The sequence below is a fragment of the Cervus canadensis genome, chromosome 24, assembly GCF_019320065.1.
Source record: "Cervus canadensis isolate Bull #8, Minnesota chromosome 24, ASM1932006v1, whole genome shotgun sequence".
In the NCBI taxonomy this organism is placed as follows: Eukaryota; Metazoa; Chordata; class Mammalia; order Artiodactyla; family Cervidae; genus Cervus; species Cervus canadensis.
In genome coordinates, this window is record NC_057409.1 from 24,547,436 (window position 1) to 24,566,057 (window position 18,622).

General features: G+C 39.2%; 1 protein-coding gene across 1 annotated transcript in view; it reads left to right on the forward strand.

Annotated features, from left to right (window-relative positions):
* Positions 1 to 15,401, forward strand: part of PAX3 (paired box 3) — a 98,196-nt gene extending 82,795 nt beyond the window's left edge. Inside the window, exons 8-9 of the mRNA XM_043445949.1 lie at positions 13,128 to 13,374; positions 13,867 to 15,401. Coding sequence (XP_043301884.1) covers positions 13,128 to 13,374; positions 13,867 to 13,901 — 282 coding nt within the window. The 3' untranslated portion in view covers positions 13,902 to 15,401. The remainder of the gene's footprint in view (positions 1 to 13,127; positions 13,375 to 13,866) is intronic.
* Positions 15,402 to 18,622: the final 3,221 nt, after the last annotated feature.

An 18,622-nucleotide genomic window follows, 5' to 3' on the forward strand; every position in this document is an offset into this window, starting at 1 on the left:
TGGTTTTATGAGTGAAACCAATGATAAAATAAGAAAATAGGCTTAAATTACAAAAAAAGTTTTGTTTTAGACAACGTTTAACTGTTATTAATAAATCCCCATGGTAAGATCTACGCTCACAGACCTCACTGCAAATTTTGTCCAGGTCTTGGGTAAGATGTAATTGAATAACCAGTACACCTGTCCTATTTCATGGATAATCTACTGAGGAAAGAAAAAATTTCTCATAAAGGTTTGTGTACCAGGCTTCAACATGCTTGAATGTTTGCTCACCACTCAGCACCTCAGGAACAAAGAGTAGGTCTGCAGATCTCATCAAGTTTATGGACTGTTCCTCTGTTAAGTCTGGTTGAATCATCACAGCTTTGTGGGGATGAGATGCTGTCTCTGAAACAGAACCAAGAAAGAGCCGATAGATCTTTATACTAACGAGATTGCGGTTAATGGCAGAAGACGCCAGGATCAACTTTTGTTCTTGTTCACATTTTACAAAAGGAACCCTTTAACTTCACCACCCATCCAGTTGCTTTTAAAGAATAATATTAAAATTGAGATTATTAGTGTGTAATGTATGTAAATTGCATATTTGGTGTCAGCTACGCCTGTTAGGCAGCTTCTCCATTTCATGCATATATGTATTAGACTGTCGTGGTCCCATTTCAAATCAGATTTCAATTGCTCAGCACAGTTTCTTTTGACAAACATTTGTTAATCCTGAAACTTATTAGGGAGATGCATTTAAGTGTTAATATGTATACACCAAACTCAAGACTGCTTTTGATTTTGCTTGTCATTTCTTGGACCACAGTGTTCCTAATTATCTCAAATTCCTTAGCTGCAAGGCAAGATGAAGGATCTGTATCTGTCGAAGGTGTAAGGGTTTACTACAGATCAGTTTGTTATGTGAATGGGGTACTGTCCTTAAGAATGGTTGTGATGGGTACTCTTCTGTTTCCTATAGAAAGAATATCCCTTTCATTGTGGCATGGCAATTCCTTGACCTTCTTTTGTACTGTTGATGCATGTGAAAGCAGTAAGACTCACCCTCGTGGCAGCTCCTGTTTCAGGAGAGCTATTTTTCTGGACATTTTGGGCACACATCCAGAAGCTACTTGATGCCAGGCCATTTGTTCTGTCCATTTCACACACGAGTTTGCAGATCCTCTGCCCTCAACTTACCTTTATCATCGTGAAGGAGCAGGCAAGCAGGTGGCCTGCCACCAACTCATTTCCCAACAGAGGCACTTCTTTTCTTTTCTTTCTTTCTTTCTTTCTTTTTTTTTTTTTTTTACAATTTCCAGAGAGTCATCTCTGGACAGAAAAGAGTGCTTTTGATTAAACAGATTGGTTGGGTGTCAAACAAAGCCTGGAGAGAGAAAGTGGCAGCTCTCTCTGAAGCTTCAGCCTCTTTCTGTTTCATTTCTAAAGCAATTCATGAGGTGCAGAAGCCTTACATGTTTATGAAGGCTCAAGGATGTTTATGATCATCAATAAGCCCATTTCAGCTACACCAGAGTAGCCGCTGACCATTTGCAGGTTTCCATTTTGCCATATTAGGTTTTCAAGATGTCCTGCTTGGTGGTGAAAACATTGCTGCTAATCCATTTGTTGAATGAAGGCAGGCTGTAACTGACAGGGTGCCTTTGGTTTTTCTCCGAAGGCTGTGGTTGCTACCCTTAAAGAGTACGGGGAGAGCGCTGGTTTATATCAGTTCTGGCCATGGCCTCTTGCGCTAGTTATACAGAGCTGAAGAATTGTGAGAGAAACAAGTCCTTGGCCAAAGTCTCCTTTTTTAAGAAAGGAAAGGAGCAGCAGCCTCCAATGACTGAATCTCAACTCATGTCACTGAAATGAGCCACGAGAAAACCTTTCTTGCTGAATTAAAATTTTGTGTGTGTGTGACTTATATTGATTTAAATAGAAATACTGTCAGCTACTTTATCTTGTACATTGAACAAATCAAATGTAACAACCGCATGGTTTTTAGGCCCATTTGAATTCCGTTAGCCATTGAGGAGGAAAAAATTGAGTGTGATTGCTTGGTCTGTAACTAAGCTACTAGAATAAAAAGTTTTTCTTTGTAATCAGTAAAACATAGGAGAGCCGCGCTGGATTCTAGTGTGAGGCCAATGGTCTGAATCAACCCTTTATATGTGGTTGGAATGCAATGTAAAGCTTTTAATTTATTACTGCATTCGCAAAACAGCAATATCTACAGAAATCTGAATACTTGCATATTTATTCAATTAGAGGCTGAATGTATGCTTTGTACTGCAGACGCAGAAGACTGGATTCAGTCATTAGTTGTGTACTATTTTTTGTTGTTTTTTCTTTTTTTTTTTTTTTAAAGAATCTATTTCTGCAAAACAGTCTGGGTTTCATCAGAGGTGTATATTTTTCAATGTGTAGTATAATGTTTAAAAATTACTCTTGACATTTAGCTAGAGTTCAGTGAACTAGAGTTTCTGAGATTAGTGATTGTATTGTCTCCACTGATCAATGGAAAAGATGATAAATTTGGGAGACCCTTTGAAACAGTGCATTTTATAGAATCAAAGGGTTGTTCCTACTTTGTAGGGAATATTTCTTAGCTGCGAGAGGACTGGGCGGGCAGGCAGTCCTCAGCACCAAACTAATGAAGGATGCAGGCATTATTTAAAGAAATAACCATCTTCCACCCCCCCACCCCCATGAAATACTGATGTCTCATTTTGCACTGCTTGCAGTAAAAAATCTAATTAGATAGTTACAGATTAAAGAAACACTCTGTATCACTTTTTGGCCTTTTGGCTAAGATGAAGTGTTAAAATCCTCAAAAGCAATGACCCTCTATATGTACAATTCCACAGGAAAATTTCTAGTTCGATGTCAACCCTTTTGTGATGCTTCTAGGCAGAATTTCTTTAGTCTCTGTTGATGCCACAGTAGTGTGTTTATACCTTGTTAAAACACATACCACACTGTATTATGATATATCCATCCCCCCTCAGACCATGAGCTTCTAGAGGCATGATACTAGGTTGTAATCATCTTTGAATGCCTAGAAACCAAACAGTGTCTCATAATAAAGGCTTGTTCCCAAAGTGGGCTCTGTGGAATGGTGGTTTGGGGAAAAAAGATTTTGAATCACAAATCTGGTAAAATATTTCAAATTATATCCCTTTATCTTTCAGAGTCCCAGTGCATATTAGCCTACTAAAGGCTCTGACAAATCTTGCAGTATAAAAACATGTTTAACTTGGCATTCTCTGATTTGACTATGGATCCCTTTTGTTGAGTATCAGACCACTAAATTTTGAGGAACATTTTCTAGGAAGTGCTGAACTAAAGCAGTGGAGAGTAGAGACCCAACTCATGATTTGTCCATTTCTAGAATTGTTCTTTACATCTTTTCACTAGTGACTGTTTCTTCTGTTAGCGTCTGATATTATCTTCTGCTTGAATATATTGTCATCCTTTGTAGGTGACCTGAGGGAGAAATGGGGTAGTTTTTAGAAAAGAAGCTATAAACTGCTTAATAATATCAATAAGTATGAAAAGGAGTAAAAACAGAGAATTCCTGTTTAGCGAATTGACGGCCACATGGGTGTAACTCATTGATCTAAGCAGGAACGCCAAAGTCAAAAGCACTAGATTGCAATACTTGACAGCCAGTTACTAGCTGTGTGTCTTGGGGCCAGCTGCTTAAATTATCTCATCTTCTGTTCCATTCTCTTGTTAAACTTGAAAGGCATTGAAAAAGAATCACCCTATAGAGCTATGCTGAGAAGCATAGTACTTAAAAGAACTAAATGCATTTTGGTAAAGAGATAATACTGTTTGTTGCAACAGAGCTTTCATTATTGTTTACTTAAAAAAAAATCGTGTGGGCCTCTGACAAAAAAACATACTTTTGTTTGTCTCTGATGAAGAAGGCAAATGTGGAAGCTGAATACCATCAAAGGAAAAGCAGTTTCTTGGTGACTGGGGTATTTTCGGTTATTCTACTTAGACATTTTAAAGGCCCTAGGACTCATAGTGGTGTCCATTCAGAATGCAGTCATTGTAATTAATATACCTGGGATATGATACTGCCCCAAAATACATTGTACAAAAATTGGTTTTGTTTGAGTAATTCAGATCACCTGTGGCTTCCCAGGTGGCTCAGTGGTAAAGAATCCGCCTGAATGCAGGAGACTCAGAAGATGTGGATTCGATCCCTGGGTTGGGAAGATCCCCTGGAGGAGGAAATGGCACCCCACTCCAGTATTCTTGTCAGGAATTCCATGGACAGAGGAGCCTGGCAGGCTATAGTCCATGGGGTCTCAAAGAGTTGGATGTGACTCAGTGACTGAGCTTGCACTATAATGAAAACAAGAGGCAACCGTCTTTCATTACATGGGGCTAAGAGTAGGGATGGGCCAAAGTTCTCTTACTGTTTCCTATTCTTATTCTTGTTTTGATTTATTGAAATGTAATACTGACATTCCCAGGTGGCGCTAGTGGTAAAGAACCTGCCTGCAAATGTAGGAGACCCAAGAGACGCAGGTTTAATCCCTGGGTGGGAAAGAATCCCTGGAGAAGGAAATGGCAATCCACTCTAGTATTCTTGCCTTGAGACTCCCATGAACAGAGGAGCCTGGTGGGCTATAGTCCATAGGGTTGCAAAGAGTTGGATACAACTGAAGTGACTTAGCAAGCAAGCAATAATGACATAAACTCATTTTTAAAAAAATCAGTGGTTCTGCTTCTGTGATACCTCAAAGGCAGGAGAATCTGATGAACTATACTTCTCTCTCACCAGCAAAGGAGAAAGTTAGCTAAAACAACAGGTACAATGGAAAGGTTTTAGAAAGTAAGGGACAACCTTAAGTAATTTTGAGTTAACTGACGGGGGAGTATTCTTTCTGTCGCTAAATCACAAAGATTCTATTTTGTCAGGATCTGTAGGAGCAGAGTTCATTTCTGTAGATAAAAGAACTATCTATGTACATGGGCTCTGAATCTTTCCAGCTACTTCAGGTTGCCTGGGCAATAGGAGACATAGCCCCTGCCTATTATGATCAAGGACACAAATAAGTTTAGAGGTGAAAGGTGGAAAAGCATCACTATGTCTTCACTGGTCATGTGTCTGGCATTGTGAAGGTGGGGGAATTAAAGTAGGTAGAATTTTAGCTTACTGGAAGCTTCTGGTTCTTAGAAGACTGTGTTCTCAGATGTTGTCCCATATGTATACATTTGTTACAAGTTTCCAAGCATTTTAAATGAAAGTTTATTCTGCCTTAACACAAAAACCTGTGAAACAGGCCAGAAAACTCTTCCGAAGCCTCAGTTCATTCTCAGACTTTTATGAGCTCTGCTTTCCCATGGTTAATAGAGATAGTTTCCCTGATAACTACTTGTTAAATCAGTATCACTTGATCTTTTCAGTTGGCTCTTTTCTCTGCCATTGAGGACATATCTTCCTTCACAGGAAGAGAAAGTAGGAAGGTCCTTTTCTGTAGTCTTCAAGCATTTAGTAGATGGAGTCTTATGACATGGGCTTTGGGCAACCACAAAAATATTTGCCTACATCACACATGGTCTGGAAGAAAGAAGAAATTTCGTTGTTGAGCTGGGCAACTTTTTCCTCCCTTGGTAGCCTGGAACAACTGCCTTCCAAGTTTGTGGGGGTACTGGAGATGTAGTATAACCGAGCATCCTTCTGCTTCAGAGGGGGCAGTGTGAGGCCCTTCTTTCTAAAAGGTAATGTGGATGCTAGGTTATTGTAAGGTTGTATGCGAATCTCAAACAGAACTGGGCAGTTAGGATTCAGTAAGGTGTGCATTTACGAATGGTTATTAGGGTGAATCAGCCCTGCATGTCCTTGAATGCAGGCATAGTTTATAGGCAATTAGAATTTTAAACGCCATTTCATTGAAGGACTGTGGAATGCCCAGGTGTAGAGCTTCTCCCTGTCTATATTTGGTGTCTTAAGTCTCAAAAGGTCAATTAATATTTAGCAAACGTGTCCAGAAGTAGTCATGAAATTAAACCAAGATATATGCTTGATTTTCCACAGTCATGTTTTTTAGACAGGTTTTTGAAACAGTGATCGGTTTGAGTACTTACTCTTCAGAGAGCTACTGTGGTTGGTGAGAAATTTCCTGAAAGGAGAAAAGTTAACAGCAGGTAATGTCATTCCTCCGAGAAAGAGTTGGAGACTCTCTGTGCTAAGTGATGAATGGGGGTATCTGACCCACATGTGTTTTACATTAGAATGGAACATTGCCCTGACATCGTTAGGAGCATTTGTCAAGATTCCCTGGACAGAGCTTCTGTAAATTACATGCTGCAAATGTGTCAGGGTCAGATAAGAGGATATCATTAACTCCCTCAAGTTTACTCAGGGCTCTGTCAGTCCATCTTAATATGCTAACGGCCCACAATTTTCCTTGAGCCGTTTTGCTGTATTTTTCATTCATAGAAGAAAAAATATGTATGCTACACCCTCCCCCCCCCCAATATCACACATGTTCTTTTCTCATAAATCATATTAATTGTAGACATGGTCACAAAGCATATTAAATGCAGGCATGCGTAAATGAATTAAAACATATGAGAATTTTATTACAGCCCATGGTGGGTCTAACATAGTCAAATAGCAATTGTATTAACCGTAAGTGTTCATTTAGGTGAAATGAGCTTTTTCTTAATGGGCTTTATTTTATTGATAATAGATGGACATGATATGATTGTCCATCATTGTCTGGAAATACACTCTATGTGTGTGTGTGTGTGTATATATGTCTCTTGCAAGCCATTTCTATGTTAATTTTCTGCCTAGATTTATATTTGAGTCATCAGTGTCTAAAGAAGTCTCTGTTGCTATTCATTTGACGGCGTAGGTCTGTTGAGAAAGAAGTATTCTAAAGAACTGATGAAGGAAAAATCATTCTGTAACTGGTCACAGAGTTGGAGATTGAAGCACATGTAACACTTAAAGGTTTAGCTTATACAGTACTTACAGTGCTCTTTTCAAATAAATCTTGGAAATGTATGCACCATATGAACCACACTTGTCTGGCGCTCATATTTTTTCATCATGCATGAAACAGAGCTACTTAAAAATGTTAGTTAAGGATTAACATTAAAGAAAAATATTGAATTGGCCAAAAATTTCATTCGCGTTTTTCTGTTTGGGTTTTTAAGTGTACAGAAAAACCCAGACAAACTTTTTGTCCGACGCAATAAGTATGTATTTGGCTGGACATTTTACATGCACTGGTTTTCTTTCTGGTTAGGCAGAGGTCAGCCATGCCCTTCCCTAACTCTGGGTGGGTGAGAAGGTCACCATCCTTACCTTAAGAGAAACTTCTGCCTTAAGGCAACTTCCTTCTTACAGCTTTCAAACAGAGAGGGCAAAAAAAATCTAATTATTTAGATGCTAATCAACTGCAGGATAATTCCTAAGGCATTTGGATCTGAAGACAACATTTTCAGGAAAGTCTCCACTGTTCAAGTTTAGGTTTAGGTATAGCCTTAAAAATACAGTTGCTGAAATTTAACCATCAGATAACTTCAGTAGCACTCATATTGGAAAATACACTTGCATAAACATTTGGATTTTTTGTTTGGTTCTGGAAATAAATTATACCCAGATTTTAAAAGTTTAAAATCATTAGATTTTTAAGAAAAGTGTAGAAGTTATTTTTAAAAAAAAAAACCTCTTTGTATTATACAAAGTTGTAACTCACAGTGGTTTTCTAAAATGCAACTAAATGTGTATTACACTAAATGTGTATTAGTAAATGTTAAATCAGAAAAGCATCTGATTACTTAAGAGCAGAAAAGAAAATAAAGACATGAATCAGGATTCCTGCTAAGGAAAAAAGAAGTGCCTGGACTACACCATAATATGCTAAATCATTTTAGATTTCTGATAAGCTCTAAGCACTTTTAACTGATGGCAAAATCATAACACGTAAGCCAAGACAAATATTTTCCAGACACATTGTTCTAAATGTAAATCTTAATTTGGCTCATAGTTTTTTTTTATCTTTTATATTTAATCTTACAATAGGAAAATTAATTCAAGAAATATGGCATGAAGCAATTGTGAAGTTAGTTTTTCCTGAACCATATAATCTTCCAATCAAGATATAAACAACCTATTTGGAATTCTGAAACTTGAGAATGAGTTTAAAAGGATCTTCAAAAAAGCCTCTAATAATGGGAATGACTAAGGAACCGGCAGAAATCCCGGTTCACGATTCTAAGGTTTGAATTTATTTTTAAAGGTAGTCCATAAAACAATTTAGAAATGACATCTGGGAAATATTTACCAATATATTTAATAGATTTTTTTTTAGATGCTTCACCTTAGAGTTGTACTCAACTAAAAGTTAAAAAAAAAAAAAAAAATCCTCCTCCTATCTCCCTTCCCAAGGAGACAGACAGATATCTTTATAAAAGGAATAATTTTCTTGTTCATTGCAGTTCCTGGACTTATCTGACATTTAATTAAAATATGACTGGTGTTCAGTTGACAGAACTGAGTAGCCTTTTTTTTTTTTTCCTTTTGAAATTATTTGTGAAAACCAGGCAATTGTGTTTCTCCTATCTCAAATTAAAAAATAAAATCAGGCAAAAATGGCCTGTAGTAGAAATAACTTACTGATAGCTTATGAGGAAAAAACCCCACTTTGCAACCAGTGAAGATTTTATTTTAGACTTGAATTACAATTCGCTGTAGGAAAAGCATATATGAAAAGAGATCCTGACAATATTCTTTAAAATATGACTGGAAGACATTCTGTGACCATATTGGGGGAATTCTAAGAAATTCGTTTACCAACTTTGTGCAGCAAAAAGAAATTTCCATGGCTTCCCTTGAACCACATGGAATAGCAAAATTGCTTTCAAAGAACATACATAAAAATGTAATGGGACCCTTCCATAGAGACTTGAGGTTTTAAATTATGTTAGGGGAAAGTAATACATTTTGTATTGATATAGTTATTTTTCTTTCCTAACACAGGTTTCCTTTTTTATTTTTAAATAAGAAGTTATTAAAATGATGTATATACATCTCACGTTTTCTCAGCATGAAACACTGAAATTAATTGTGTTAGTTATCATCATTCATTAGCTTCCATTTCAGAGCAAATGTAGGGTCGTATTAGTGCTTCTTTCTCCATCCTTATACTATTCCTGAGAAAGAAGTCATGGTTACAATGTGTGACTATCTCAGTGGAAAGAAAAACTCATGGGAGACTGTCTGTCTCTTGGGCTTGCTCAGGGAAGTCAAAGGGATAACGGGTCTCCGGTCCTCTTTATTTCCTCACATTAGCCTCTGCAAGTATTGGGCTGCTGAGCTAAGGGCAGCTGCTGATACAGGAGCTGTCACTAGCTTCCAGTGTGTGACGTTGGTGATAGCCACAGAAAGACCTAACAAGCATCCTTCCTGTTCCGTTCACACAGCAGCCTCGCCTCCTGATTGGATCAGGACCCAGGATGTCTTCAGGATACTGGGCCCTGGCACCTTTAAGGGGCTCTCTTTCTCTTGCCCTAGAATACGGCCTTGGAGATAGTACTGTATCTTCTCCATCCATCAATAGATAATGTTTCAAGGTCTTCCTGTCCTAAGGTATTTTCTAATTCAGCAACTGCAAGAAGTTGCTACATAAACAGCATTAGCTGAATTTTGCTTATCGGAAGGACTCATTTCTTCTCTTTTAGGGTCTTCATGTATTTTTCCCCATGGACAAAGTTATTGCTGCCTTCAAAGTTTTGCAAACAGGAAATATATGGCAGAGGATTAAAAAAGTTTATCACAAAAATGTACATATAGCTCATGGGAGAGTGGGCATGTTTTGAATAAAATTCTGCTCTTACTCTTCAACTGTAATGGTACATATAGTATTCCATTTCTTCCTTAAAGTGATATACCACTACCAGAATTTCAAATAGTAGCTTCAAGAACACTATTAAAAATATACTTCTTTTTTACCCAGTAACACTGTATATTTTTCTTCTCTGATTTGATATAGTTACAAGGTTGCTTTTCCTAAGTGCTTTTTGAAAAAAACTTAGCACAGATTATTTACACAGTAAAATATTTGTGCCCTGTGTGAAAATCCCCTTTCATTAAAAATGTCATACTCTAAAAATTTTTTTTATTTTTTATTGGGGTATAGTTGATTAACAATGTTGTGTTAGTTTCAGATGTATAGCAAAATTATTCAGGTATACCTATAGCTATATTTATTCTTTTAAAAATTCTTTTCCTGTTTAGGTTATTACAGTGTATTGATCTCTACAGCAGGTCTGTGTTGGTTATATGTTTGAAATATAGCAGTGTGTATATATCAATCCCAAACTTTCAGTCTATCCCTCCCTGCCCACACTTCCCTTCTAGTAACTGTAAGTTAATTCTCTAAGTCTGCAAGTCTATTTCTATTTTGTAAATAAGTTCACTGTATCATTTTTTAAGATTCTTCATATCATCTGATACGTGTCTTTCTCTGACTTACTTCACTTAGTATGAAAATCTCCAGCTCTATCCATGTTGCTGCAAATGGCATTATTTCATTCTTTTTAATGGTTGAGTAATATTCCTCTGTATATATGTACCACATTTTCTTTATCTGTTCATCTGTCCATGCACATTTAGGTTGCTTCCATACCTTGGCTATTGTAAATAGTGCTGCAATGAACACTGGGGTGCATGTATCTTCTTGAACTATGGTTTTCTCTGGATATATGTCCAGGAGTGGGATTGCTGTTTTTTATTTTATTTTATTTTTTTGGATTGCTGCTTTTTAAAGAAATCTCCATACTGTTCTCCATAGTGGCTGCACCGGTTTACATCCCCATCCACAGTGTAGGAGGGTTCCCCCAAAATGGTACCTTTTTAATATTTTTATTTTCCTTATCCACTGTTGTCCATTAGGCTGGTATACAGAGAGGTACTTCTGATTTGAAAGGAGTGTGTTTGGTACCGAGCAACTTCTATTTTAAAGACTTTTTTCTTCTAATAGACATTAGTAATTTGGGCTGAAAAAAAAATTTAATAAATTAGTATATCAACTGACTTTTACAAATTTTCCTAATATATACCATGAAATCACCTACATGAGCTCAAAGAAAGGCAAAAAAAAAGTATAGGTGGAAGAACATTCAGGAAATAAATGCATTTTGCATTATGTTTAGGTTTTTTTAAATGAGAAAGTGAAGTAATCAACTTACTGTAAATACCATTATATGAGAGCCCAAGTTCTGGTGACTTTCATCCTCATAGAGCTGGGAATCCTGTTGATTCTTTCTTTACTGTGTGACTCTCACTTTCCATAATTCCCAAGAAAATAGAACTATGCTCTGAAACATATAATTATTCTTTTGAATATAATTTTAGAGATTTTGAAAAATCTCAAGCTCAAGGAAATTTAGATCCCTTGGAATGTCTTTTAAAATTTGGGAACAACTGTGTTGCTTGCTGTACACTGGCCTCCCTTCCCATCTGCTCACACATCTTACCCAAGAACTCAGGTGAAGGGAGACAAGGAAATGGAGAACAGAGACTTGGGTGTGTGGGGAAGGGGGAGGTGAGGAGGATCATGACTTGTTAAAATGGAGGAAGAAAGAGTAATCCATAGAAGGTGGTGAACAGATTCTCTTTTGTTTTCTTACCCATCCCCCCTTTTTTTGGTCTTTTGGGGCTAATTGAAGATGGATCAGTTTAAAGCTTTGTTTCAAGAAGATTTTGTTTAGCTATGAGGATTATGCAAACCCTTCCCAAAGGGGATTGTGGCCTCACCGGTTTTGGAATCTAATTTAGGAAGCTTTCTGGAATGCAAGATTCACCCCTCCCTCCTGCCTCACTGGTGCACCTCCATCCAGGATTCTGTGACCTGAATTACCTTAGTGGGTAACAGAGGCCTCCAGTCAAGGTTGAGTTCCATTACTGCCCTCTCGTCTTGGTTTTATTTCTGCATTTTCATCTCCATATGCCTCAGACTTCCTAAAATATAGCGGGACTAGGATGGAAGTATTGTGCCGTGGTGGGCCCCTGCATTGAAATACTTTGTGAGCAGGTGAAGCTCTTTACCCAGCCATCTATTTCTTCTGCAATTGCTTTTTGAGCCCTGCCACCGACTTGTACGAAGTTGAGAAAAATCACTTCCTCTCTTGGGTGGCAGTTTTCCAGCTGCAAAATTAATTATCCACTTGCTTCCATCAAAGGGTGTTGTAAGGGTCAGCGAGCCTGAGTTTGTGAAACTCGTCACCGTGCTAATCAGAAAGTTGTTCTGTTATTACAGTTTTGTTTTTTTAAAAGTTCGCTTGCTCTCCAAGGTTATTTAAAAAGCCAAACAGACTTCTTATAATATGTTTGCATTTCAGACTTTTTTTTTTTGACACTTCTTATGAAAATGTTAGTTTGTAGAAGAAAGGATTAGGTAATGGAGGAAGTTATTTGAAGCATGATTTGCCAGATAACCTGCTAAGAACTCTGTTAGAGGCTGAGAATATAAGAATCAGTAGTTCACTCCTCTCAGAACACTCACAATTCAAAGTAGGTGACCAAGTACGAATTTCACAGTAAGAAGGATGGGGAAAATACAAGGGAATGTCAGAGAAGGAGTACTTTATTTCTAACTACTGAAGGATGGCCAACATAGAGTAATTTTCCTGAGAGGGAACTCTATGAAAAAAGACAGAGATCTCAAAATACACAAAAAGAATTTGATTTAGATTCACTTAAAAATAGTACAAGCAAATACCTGTTTGAAATGACACGTGACACTCCCAGTTGTAACATGGTTAAACATTATTCAAAATGAACAGTTACAATTTCTCCCTCCTTCCATCCTTCTGTCCCTTTGTCCTTCCTTCCTTGAATTTCCAGCCTGATCTTATCACTAGGGACGTGGTATCCGCTCTCACCCACCCTCTCTCCTTCTTTCTGAAACTGCAGTCTGATGTTATCACTGGGCATGACGTAATAGCTCTGCCACTTTGAATCGAGGTTACCCTCTTCGGGACGGCTCTCTCACAGCAGATTTCCAAAGAAATCAAACTTGGCCTCTTCCAGTTATCCCTTCAGCTACAGGCTAGGGTCTGGTCCTCCCTGCATTCTTACTTCTTCCTCATCTGCCTGTTTATTTTAGGTAATGGGACTTCTGACCAACCACGGCGGGGTACCCCATCAACCCCAGACTGACTACGCGCTCTCGCCTCTCACTGGGGGCCTGGAACCTACCACCACGGTGTCGGCCAGCTGCAGTCAGAGACTAGACCATATGAAGAGCTTGGACAGTCTGCCGACCTCTCAGTCTTATTGTCCACCCACCTATAGCACCACGGGCTACAGTATGGACCCTGTCACGGGCTATCAATATGGGCAGTATGGACAAAGTAAGCCTTGGACTTTCTAGGGAGTGATTATTCCTGGAAGAGTGAAACACTAACTCTTCCTGGAGAAAGGGGAGCTGCCAACATGATTAAGCCTTCCATCCCGGTATCAATTTTGTGGCAAAGCCAGCAGGTTGTTCCAGCAAGGGCTTCCTTGTATAATTATTTTCTTAACTGATGTCAACAACCTCTTGTGGTTATTAATTGCTGAGACGTGAAAGCTGATTGCCACTAGGTAAAACACAAGTGTTGGCCCAAATGAAATAACCCCTGGCATTAGAAACACATGTTTTTAATGAGGTCAGCTCAAGGATCATATGGGGTATAATCCCCAGGACACAGAGTTCTGTCAAACTTGTCTCAGGAATAAAAATATTAGTCTCAATCCTTTGATACCCCGGTATTAAATATGACATTGTCAGCCTGTAGCTGATTTTGCCCCTTGCTGTGAATTGTCCCAGCCTGACCTGAAAAGCTGCATGTGTTTCCTTACAGGTGCCTTTCATTATCTCAAGCCAGATATCGCATAAGTGAACTGTCCACTTGGAGTGTAAACTGGCCCTGTTTCCGGTCTCCACAGCCTAGACATGAAGAATCTTCTCAGAAAAAAAAAAAAATTACCCTCTTGGGGGGTCAGTCTCGACAGGAGACAAAGGAGAATGATTGATTTTCTTTCTCCAGTAGTTGGTTTCAAATTCTTTTGAACGTGTCGAACAAAAGCAGTGGAGAAAAGGAAGATCCGGAACAATAAAAGACAAATGCAACATTTTAAGGCAATGATTTAACATGGCTATATATCAGATATCCCAACTCTAGTGCAGATGATCAAGGAGCTAAAACATTCCATTTGTGTGTGTGTGTGTGTGTGTGTGTGTGTGTGTGTGTGATTTATTTCAACTGGTTTGGGTAAGCAGAACGTTCTGAAAACATAGTCGGAGAAGAAAGTAGAACAAGTTGGACGTCCGATGTTGACACTTCTGCAACTTTAAAACTGCTCGCTCCATGAAGCAGGAACGGAGGGGTCTTTGACACACTGGAAATGGATATAAAAATAATGCCACCGTTTTTAGGAAGTTAGACTAGATGTAAAGATCTCCCCAATAAATTATTTGTTATCTTACCCTCATCTCTAATTCGGTTGTCGACACATGTCCTGGGTGGACACATCTTGCTAACAGGATGGGGCGGGGGGGACGGGAATCCAGGAGAAAAGCTTGTTTTCTTTCTCAGTGTGGAAGAGGTGTGTGACATTTGCCCATTTTATTTTCGTTCAGACGCTAACCTGGGGTGGGGGGTGGGGTGAAGAAGTGGTGCGCATTCCCCCAGCTGCTTATCAGAGTGCAATACTGTGTACCTCACGGATGCTTTGGCAAAGGCCAGGGCCCTAGAAACAGAAGCAGAATTCTATTTTTGCAGGTGCTTTATTTTTTGCAGCCCATGATTCATTGTGGTAGAATGCAGTGACTTTTGCCATTTGCTGGACGACCAACACCCGGCTTGCTCCTTTTGATGAGAGAACATGTTCGAGAGTAATCCTTTTTAAATGACTACGTTTATATTCTTCTCTTTTCTATGAAAGGCAGGGCAGCAATACCGATGTCTGTGTTGGCTGTCATGTACTTTTAAATTATACAATAATATCCAATATGGAAAGGTGATAGGAAATGAGGTTTACATATGTTTGTGTGGTGACATTTTAGAATGTCAATAAATTTGTTTTTTGAGGTGTTCAGAGGAACAGGACGGTGGAAGGCAGTGTTATTTATTTCTTTCTATTCTTGGAACCATGAATGAGGTAGGCACAAATACATTCCTATTAGAATTAAGAACTATGATGTAGTGAGTTAGTGAGATTAGACATAGTACTGAGTTTAGTTCCTATGTTGGTCTTAGAGGGTGATGGATCGAGAGAAGAGCTATCTTCGTGTTGCAGCCTCAACCAACAACGATGTGTTGTAAAAATGTCTTTCCTGTAAAAAAGTGCAGTAAATATTTACTATTTATAATGAATAAACAGTTATGAAAACTTGCCCAACACTGATTTTTTTGGGGGAACTGGTGAATGCAGTATTAATAACAACATGGAAATGTAGAACCATCAAAGTTTATGCTTCACTTCTATTCTAATGCCTTTTAGATTAAACCAGCAGTCCCCACACTTTTGGGGACCAGGGATTGGTTTCATGGAAGACAAGTTTTTCATGGGCCGGGTAGGCAGAGGGCATGGTTTTGGGATGATTCTCTTAAGGAGCGCACAACCTACATACCTTGCTTGCTCAGTTCACTGTTGGGTCCCTGCTCCTATGAGAATCTAATGCCATCACTGATCTGAAAGGAGGTGGAACTTAGACAGTCATGTGAGCCATGGGGAGTGGCTGTGATACAGAGAAGCTTTGCTTGCTAGTCTTTCACTCACCTCCCACCATGAGGCCTGGATCTTAACAGTCCATGGTCTGGGGGTTAGGGACCCCTGGATTAGACTATCACATGGACATATAAGGTCACACAACCCACACCTGTGTTTTCTTGATGAAGCTTGGTTGAAAATACTTTTAAGGACTGAAGTTTGTATTTTAATAGGTGTGGAATCTCTTCGTAGACAATCCCTTCGAGGCCAGCTTCCTATCCCCCTGGTTCTCTCAGAGCTGTCAGCTCCCTTCATAGTCACTTGGAAGCGTGTTTTCCCTCAGAGAATGTCGTTCCATCTTCATTGTCAGCAGTCATGTCCACTGAGATTTTTATTGAAAGCTCTCATATTTTGTTCTTCTGTTTTGGAAGCTTGTTTTACTCTTCATGAGAAAGCATTACTGCCTATGTTAGTCATTCTTCTTCCCTCCCTCCCTCCCTCCTCTTCTGCTGCTCTCCCCTCTCCCTTTCCTCTTCTTTTCCCTCTCTCTGTTCCTTCGACATTTTATTTAAACACTTATTTAACGAGAGTCTAAATGTGCCAGGCATGTACTTGGCCTTGGTGTTACAGCAGTAATTATAACCTCGTGGGTGAGACAGATAAGCAAATACATGGCTGTAGTAAAGCATGAGGACTCTCTATTGGTGAAATGATCATAATACTCTTTGAAGCTCTTATTTGTGTTTATTCCTCCCAACATCTTATTTGAGGCAGGCGATGTCATTAGCATTCTTCTTTTAGGTAAGGTCACCCAATGGCAGAGCTGGATGTAAACCCAGGCAATCCAACTTCAGAGCCTGTGAGCTTCAACTCATTCTCTCCGCTTCCCCAAGGCTAGACCGGTGTGAGAGAACCTTATAATAAAGGAATACCATCACATTTGGTCTCCTGCATTGCAGGCAGATTCTTTACCTCTGAGTCACCAGAGAAGCTACAACAAACCGTGTATGGCTATTTAAACAAGTCATTGAAAGTAAATAAAATTCAGATTCCAGTTGCACTAGCCACATCCCCAGTGTGCCAAGGCCACGTGTGGCCAGAAGCTTCCGCATTGGGTGATAATAAAGAGCATCCCGCCATCATAGAAAGTTCCGCTGTTCAGCACTGATCTAAAACCACCTGCGTGGGTGCTAAGTTGCTTCAGTCACGTCCAACTGTAGCCCACTAGTCTCCACTGTCCACAGTATTCTCCAGGCAGGAATACTGGAGAAGGTTGCTGTGTTCTTCTCCAGGGAATCTTCCTGACCTAGGGATTGAACCCACGTCTCGTACATCCCCTGCATTGACAGGCAGGTTCTTTACCACTAGTGCCACCTGAGAACAACGCACCGGAGCTCATTGTTAAAAACCCCAAGGACTCACAGTACTGTAAAGATGCCCAAGTTCTTTAAATGCCTTAAGGTCTTTTAAGCACGGACACTCATCCTTCCAAGTCAATATGTTTCCCCTTTTCTGACAATCATTTATTCCAAAAATAATACAAGGAGAGGAAGGTAATCCTTAATGAATGCCTACTCTTGTAATCTAGCTTAATCTTCACAAAATCCTGTGAGATGGCCATTATAAGCCCCAATTTATAGATAAACAGACTGAGGTCCAGAATTGTTCATTAGTTTGGGTGAGGTCACACATCATCAGAAATAGCAGAAGCAGACTTTGACTTCCATTCAATCTGGTGGTGGAACTCTTTATTACTATATCTCTGCAAATCCTGCTTGTGGTACTCCCTTCATTATGTCAATCTATCCTCATGCCAAACTCAAGTTGAAAACAAAGTATTTAAAGGAAAAATCATTCACTCCCAACACACGAGAGAAATGCTACCAGGCTGTGGGATTACTCAATAGAAACTGATCTTACATATCACTTTCCCTTCCCTCCTGATCTCAGAACTTGCCATATGTCGCTCATACCTCTTTTTGATACTTCTTTATGCCCTTCTCTTATTTCTACATGTCTCTGAGATCTGTTACTCTGCTTGTATTTCTTATGTTGAAAGTCTCTATAGATCATTTTCCCCTGACTTCTTTTGGTATCTAATCCATCTCCAGGGTATTGGGGCTCTGACTTCCCCCAGTCCTAAACCCTAGTTGGGGTCTCTACTCTCACCCTCTGGGACAGGCAGCCCTCAGGACTTTGAACTCTCAGCATTCAGCTGAGTTCAAACTTGACTTTGTATGAAGGGCTTCCCCTTTGTCCGTGTAGTTATACGCTTTGATCTAAAAACCTTAAATGTAAAAACTGAAATTTAGAGCTTGAAATTATTAAATAGTGGAATATGAATGTTAACTGCTGAGTCTTTTCTTGACAGCAATTTTCCTAGAAACTGACACATTTTGCGCCTGCTATGGAAACAAACATATTGCTTTAGGCTTTTAATTAGCCCAATTTGAAAATGCATGTTCACACACACTTAGATATTTGGAGAACATCCTTTGTTAGAAGGGATCTTCATTAGTGTTGGCATACAGAACCAGTGTAATTGACCAGGTCACTGGTTGTGAATTTGGAAAGAGACTTAAATGGGGGTGGGATGGATTAATTAATGCCCTTTGTGTACATGCCATGGATGAATCACTCCTCAAAGTATATAATTGCTGCATGGAACCAGAACCGAGATCTCTTTGGAAGGAAATCCATTTTGGGGGTGAAGATTTGGGCCTCAACCATTCTAAGAATCTGGTTTTTTGGTGGTTTAATCATTTATGAGTAAGGAGCATGCTAAGTCGCTTCAGTTGTGTCCGATTCTTTGAGACCCTATAGGCTGTAGCCCACCAGGTTCCTCTGCCCATGGGGTTCCTCAGGCAAGAATACTAGAGAGGGTTGCCATCCCCTCCTCCAGGG